We start from the raw sequence: 7,029 nt of genomic DNA, 5'->3' as shown, positions 1-7,029 counted from the left end.
AAATGCAATCCAATTAAAAAATGGGCCAAAGGGGCACCTGAGTGGTCAGTCAGTTAAGCATATGTCCCTGGATCTCAGCTCAAGTCTTATCCCAGGGCTGTGAGTTCAAGACCCATGTTGTGGGCCATGCTGGATGTGGAGCCTACTTTAAAAAAAAAAAAAAAAAGGAATGAAAACATGAACGACATTTTTTTCTGAAGACATACAGATGGCCAGCAGATGACTGAAAAGATGTTCAACATCACCCATCATCAAGGAAATGCAAATCAAAACCATAATGAGGTATCACCCCCCCCAACCTGTCAGAATGGCTAAAATCAAAAAAACAGGAAACAAGTATTGGTGAGGAATTACCATATGTTCCATTAATTCCACTACTGGGTAGATACCCAAACAAAATGAAAACATTAATTCCAAAAAAAAAAAAAAAAAGAAAAGAAAGAAAGAAAGAAAAGAAAACAATTCAAAAAGGTATGTGTGCCACCCCCCCGCCATGTTTATTTCCCGCAACATTATTTAAAATAGCTGAGATACAGAAGCAAGCCCAGAGTCTATGTAGGCATACATGACTGGATGAGGAATGGCATACGCACCCTTACATGTGAGGTCCAGAAACATAAGGGACTTATTTCTTCCCTGAGTCTCCCTTTTTTTTTCTTTTTCTTTTTAAGAGCCAGGCGTTACCTCTCAACAGATTTCCTCAAATATATCATTGTCCAGGATTAGGTTATCTGCTTCCTCCAAAACCAATACGGGGACGGGAAAGAGATCACGTAAACTAGCTAACGCCAGTCATGATCCCCACTGTGAAGCTGTCGAAGGCCCATACTTCACGGAAGACATACAGTTTCTGTTAGGAAAAAATTAGAAAGTGAGATATGGAAATAGAAATGATGTGATATGATAAGAAAAGTGGATATTTTTTTAGAAAGTATAAAAACTGGGGCTCCCGACTGGCTCAATTGGAAGAGCATGCAACTCCTGATCTCAGTGTCATGAGCTTGAGATAGATGTTGGGTGTAAAGATTGTTAAAAACAAACAAAAATTAAAACCTTTTAAAAAAAGTGAAAACCCTGGGATGCCTGGGTGGCGCAGTTGGTTGGACGACTGCCTTCAGCTCAGGGCGTGATCCTGGAGTCCCGGGATCGAGTCCCACATCAGGCTCCCAGCTCCATGGGGAGTCTGCTTCGCTCTCTGACCTTCTCCTCGCTCGTGCTCTCTCTCACTGTCTCTCTCTCAAATAAATAAAATAAAATCTTTAAAAAAAAAAAAATTAAAATAAAAAAAAAAGTGAAAACCCTGCATTTAGGATTTCATAGGTGGTGAATGAATTTTATTGAGGCAATTACTCAAAATAAAATTAGATTTCCCCTCTTTTTCTCTCAGATTAACATTTTTGGGCTCTTTTGTCTCCTCTGACCTATAAACGATTAATATTAAAATATTCCCAAAGCACAGATATACATTCTATTTACCTTGAGGGATTAAGAGTCAGGCAGAAGAGATAAACAGGTTTCCCATTAGAAGTGTAGGTAATTTTCTGCATAGACATTTTTCCAAAGAAGACATACAGATGGCCCACAGACATATAAAGACATGTTCAACATCACTGATCACCAGGGATATGCAAATCAAAACCGCAATGAGATATCACCTCATACCAGTCAGAATGGCTAGAATCAAAAGACAAGAAATAACAAATGTTGGCAAGGGTATAGAGAAAAGGGAACCCGAGTGCATTGTTGGTGGGAATGTAAATTAATAGAGCAACTTTGGAAGACAGTATGGAGGTTTTTCCAAAAATTAAAAATAGAAATACCATATGATCCAGTAATTCCACCTCTGGGTATTTACCCAAAGAAAACAAAAACATTAATTTGGAAAGATATATGCACCCCTCTGTTTATTGTGGCATTATTATACAACAGCCAAAATCATGGAAGCAACCCAAGTGTCTATCCACCGATGAATGGATAAAGAAGATGTGGCACATTCATACACAATGGGATATTAATCCTAAAAAGCAATGAGATTTTTGCCATTTGCAACAATGGATAAGCCTAGAGGACATTATACTAAGTGAAATAAGTCAGACAGAGATAAAAACCATATGATATCATTTATATAAGGAACCTAAAAAAACAAATGAACAAACAAACAAAAACCAAAAGATTCAGAAACATAAAAAAACAAACTGGTGGTTGCCAGAGGGCAAGGGGATGAGGGCATGGGTGAAATAGGTTAAGGGGATTAAGAGGTACGAAATTCCAGTTACAAAATTAATAAGTCATAGAGATGAAAATACAACTTAGGGAGAATATTCAATAAATTCGCAATAACATTGTATGAGGACAGACAGAAAGGACATCTATAGTAGTGAGCGCTGTGTAATGTATGGAATTGTCCAATCACTATGTTGTGCACCTGAAACCAACATATCAACTATACTTCAAAAATAAGAATATTTTAAAGTGTCAGTTATTTTCAAAGAGGTAATAAAAAACCAACATGGTTTCTAAACAGATGTGGTCCAAATAGGGCCAGCAGAGTTGTAATTATTTTTTGTTGGTCTACTAACTCTCCATGGTATTTCAGAGTAAAAGAGAAGATGAGGATTCCGGAAGAAACAAGAGTGCGACGTGAACATGGGGAAGCAAAAGAAAGCAAGGAAGTATGCGACTATGAAGCGAATGCTTAGTCTCCGAGATCAGAGGCTTAAAGAAAAGGATAGATTAAAACCTAAAAAAAAAGAAAAGAAAGATCCCAGTGCACTCAAGGAAAGAGAAGTCCCCCAACATCCTTCCTGCTTATTCTTCCAATATAACACACAGCTGGGCCCACCTTACCACATCCTGGTTGATACCAACTTTATCAACTTTTCCATTAAAGCCAAACTTGACTTAGTACAGTCAATGATGGACTGTCTTTATGCCAAGTGTATCCCTTGTATAACTGACTGTGTAATGGCTGAAATTGAGAAACTGGGGCAGAAGTATCGAGTGGCTCTAAGGATTGCCAAGGATCCAAGATTTGAACGATTACCATGCACACACAAAGGAACCTATGCAGATGACTGCTTAGTGCAGAGAGTAACTCAGCACAAGTGTTACATTGTGGCCACAGTTGACCGAGACCTTAAACGAAGGATCCGGAAGATTCCTGGAGTTCCCATCATGTACATTTCTAACCATAGGTACAACATTGAACGGATGCCGGATGATTATGGAGCCCCTCGGTTCTAATTCTTAAAAGATAGAGTTCCTCTGCCTTCCTTTACCAACTTTTTCTGTTGCCGGTTCATATTAGCAACATGCTATAGCATAAATTATTCTTCTTACCCTCTTCCTGTTATGAGCTTAGTATGGTTAAATACACTCACTTTTTGGTATTGTTTTGAAATTGATATTTTGTATCATTTTAAATATTGTTGCATTTTTGTATAAATCAGATGATTGCTCATAAAAAAAAAAAAAGAGAAGATGAGATGTGTTTCTTCTGTTATTTATGTGTGCATACAATAGCAAAAAAAGAGCATTATTAAAAGGACGTAATCTAAGTTAACCCTTGGTTCTATTTCAATGGCAGTTTCAGATCATAAAGCAGAATAACAATATAATTTTAAAAAGCCACAAAGGCTTTCATGAAAAAGTAACTAGAAGGCCCAGAGAGGAGAAAAAAAAAAAAAAGTTTTTTTTTCCCCCCTCAGGTAACAAATATGTAAAAGGATAACACAATGACAATGCTTAGTTAGGTAAACACCATGAAGCTTAATCCTCCTTTAAAGTTTAGATTACAGACCTATTCAGCAAGGAACAGTCAACAAACTGGCAGGATAAAGCAAACTTGCATTAAAATAAATGAGTATCTAACAAAACACAGTTACCACATAATGGGCTATCAGTGTAGTGCAAATCTTTCCAAATTGCAGGAAATAGACCATCAGCCATCCTATTTAAAGTGAAATTCCTCCTTTGCAAAGCATCAGGTGATTTAGACGACCCTGTATTACTCAGAATTTTACTTCTATTTGGACTCTCTCTCTTCTCATTCAACCTGGAAATTCTCTGGTCAAGTTCGTTCTAGAGAGACCAGAACGAGCAGCGATACACAGGCTGGGCAAAATTTTCAACATTTTTTTTTTTTTTAAATGGAACAATGAAAACTCTGGGAATCAGGGACTGTTGAATAGAAAACGATGCGCCAGCTTTTTAAAATGGTTAGTCGGTATGTATGTCATGTATTTTACTTTGCTCACCCCTCCAGCTCCTGAAACCATCCTAATAGTTGAAATAATCCAGATGCAGTGATTTTCACAGGGCCTGGCTGCAATAAGGATTACCTGTAATTATTACTGGGGGAGTGGGACTAACCAATTCACTGGTCAAGGTGATTGGGGGTGGGAGTGTGACTCAAGCTTGGTCCATCCTCATCTTCTCCCAAGATACCTCAAACATGGGGACAGACCCAGACATCTCTTTTCCCTTCTCATCATGAAGATGTAAGGATATGAATTTCAAGTGCCTGAAACCACCCTGATCTGGTAGAAGGAAGTTAATAGAGGACAGAAAGAGGTAACTCAGAGGGCTACCCCAGTACCCTTCCAATAAAACCCCTGCTTGCCCAAAAGAAGAGTCGTATTTCTGCGTCCTCAGTAGATACCCTGTCTACCTCATGCGTTCTGAGAAACCATACACACACTTAGCTCAGCTGCACACATCTTCAGGTATCTGAATTTATTTGATGGGTCTTTTTTTCACGTCAAAAGGTACCAGATAGTCCCCACTTCAAATTTAATATCTAACCTTGAAATAGTGATGCTAGCAATTTAGTTTCCAATTCAGAACAGTGATATCTTTCAAAATTAATATTAATATTTATAACATTTCCAATACCCTATTAAGATTGAAATTGTTTGAAGATCTTTTTTCTGTCATTAGCCGCTAGAAATCAGTCCTTTGAAAACCAACTACTATGTAATATTTTGACCTATAAGGCGTATTTAGCCAAGTTTATTTGATGTCATATATTTACGGTATAGCTTGAGACTTTTTGCATTTTAGGTGTCTTTATCTTTTGCCTCCATTTAATGATTCAGGAACGGATTCATCTCAGAGATACTGTTTCTTAACATCCAACTACAGATCTGAAAGTGAGAATTTTAGCAAAAGTATGTCAAATCCGGGAGGAACATGTACTTAGGGGAAAAACTGCCACTTTTACTACTGTACTAAATAGAACAACTTGCAAATGCAAATGAAATACTTTGTCTCTACACACTGAAATGAGCCGACTGTATCTTCACATTATTCCACACAGTCAAATAAATTCCAGGTGGATTTAGAGTTGTATACAAAAATACATACTACAGGAACCACAGAACAAGTGTAAATCAAATCGGGGTTTACAAATAAAGAAAACATGGTCTAATTATACACAGCACACAAGCAATCATTTGAATTGCATCTCACATTTTAAAATAGGAGGGGAAGATAACACAATTTTATTTCCCCAAGTAGGCTCCACTGTGTGAGGCTTGACAGGCTAGTGAGAAATATGAGTAAAATGTGAAATTTCTTTTCATTTTTGAGCACTACAACCACCATGACTACAACTGAATATCCGTAAATTTTCTGAGAGAGGGTGAAAACCTAAAGCCTAGGCTTTGGGTTCAAGAAAATAACACAGGAGACTGGTGTTTCACTATATCTCCAAGGGCATATTTAAACTATAGTATTTATCACATTGGGAAAAAAAAGTTACAAACTCCAGGTACTAATAATTTGCAAGCATGTTAATAAATTTTATAGGTTCTGCTAAATGACCATGGTAAATTTTAATAAAGATAATCATGCTAATTTGACAGTCATGGAAACTGAGGCAGAGAAAAACTGACGTTTTTAAGAAAAAAAAAAAGGTACAAACAATGCAGTAATATAAATCTCAGCTGTAGGTTGACTCAATGAGTCACTCAACACCTCAGTTCAAGCCCAGTGGATCATCAGGAAGGAACATGTGCTTGGAATCTACAACATGAAAAAATACAAGTTCTGCTCTAAATTATTACGCATTGTATTATATGTATCACATATAATTACAGCACAAAAATCTCCTTATGCATCGAGTAACTCATTCAGAATGTCAGTTCAGTGAATTACATGTAAATGAATCAAAAACATATGGGCAAAGTTTATCTTGAAATAGAGAACTTGACCAAATGTGTTTTGGGTTTTCACCCACTGCAAATATCTGAAAGATACAGTCAAACCTGGACTAGTCTTAAGTCTTCTTTGTGGAGCTTCCTATCAAGTGTCTCCCGTCATTACCTAGCCTCCAGTAGCTGACTTCTGTTTGTTGCTAACATTACTTAGTAGTTTAGAGGTATGAACTGAATGCACATAGTAATTAGCAGAATATATTAAATATGCATCAAAATTGGGCAAAGTTAACAAAGTATGTAAAGTGCATTAAATGTATGCCTTAATATGTACACTAAGAAATTTTAGTTTGCAGAAGACCTTAGAGAAACAATTTTTCATTTCAAATTGAAAACTACATGTCAGGCTGAAATAATGATATATTTTCAAAGGTTATGAAATAAAATTAAAATCTCTTGTTCCCTTGAAAGTAACCATATACTGTATGCACTGACATATATGCATGAAATGCAGCTTATAAAAATGGACACATGTATGTGAATATGTACATATATGTACATACATGTCTACACCATTTGTCCCACACACAGATCAACATTCTACATGTTCTACCTCAGTTCGATTTATTCCCTTAACGTGTCATGTAATCTTTCTGACATGATAAAGTATATTTGGAGCTTTAGCCCATATTTTTTAATGACTGCAGAATATTTAGTAATAACCAGTTTCCATATTGTTCTAATAACTATATTGTTTCTATTTTTTTCTCCTTTTCCCCCTATATTAAATATTGATCCAGGATGCTCTTTTGCCTAAAGTGTTTTCTTTTAGAAAATCAGAATTATTGGAATTAAAAAGGCAGCCCAATATATG

At 36.5% G+C, this 7,029-nt stretch overlaps 1 protein-coding gene across 1 annotated transcript; it reads left to right on the top strand.

Annotated features, from left to right (window-relative positions):
- The first annotated feature begins 2,620 nt into the window (after positions 1-2,620).
- LOC122891263 (rRNA-processing protein FCF1 homolog) lies at positions 2,621-3,404 on the top strand. Its single transcript, XM_044226795.1, has one exon. The coding sequence runs from the start codon at positions 2,647-2,649 to the stop codon at positions 3,241-3,243; it is 597 nt and encodes a 198-aa protein (XP_044082730.1). The 5' UTR covers positions 2,621-2,646; the 3' UTR covers positions 3,244-3,404.
- The last annotated feature ends 3,625 nt before the right edge of the window (positions 3,405-7,029 follow it).

Source organism: Neovison vison, chromosome 12 (genome assembly GCF_020171115.1).
Source record: "Neovison vison isolate M4711 chromosome 12, ASM_NN_V1, whole genome shotgun sequence".
Classification (NCBI taxonomy): domain Eukaryota; kingdom Metazoa; phylum Chordata; class Mammalia; order Carnivora; family Mustelidae; genus Neogale; species Neogale vison.
Note: the sequence above shows the minus strand (reverse complement) of the source record. Positions and strands in the feature narration are given on the sequence as shown.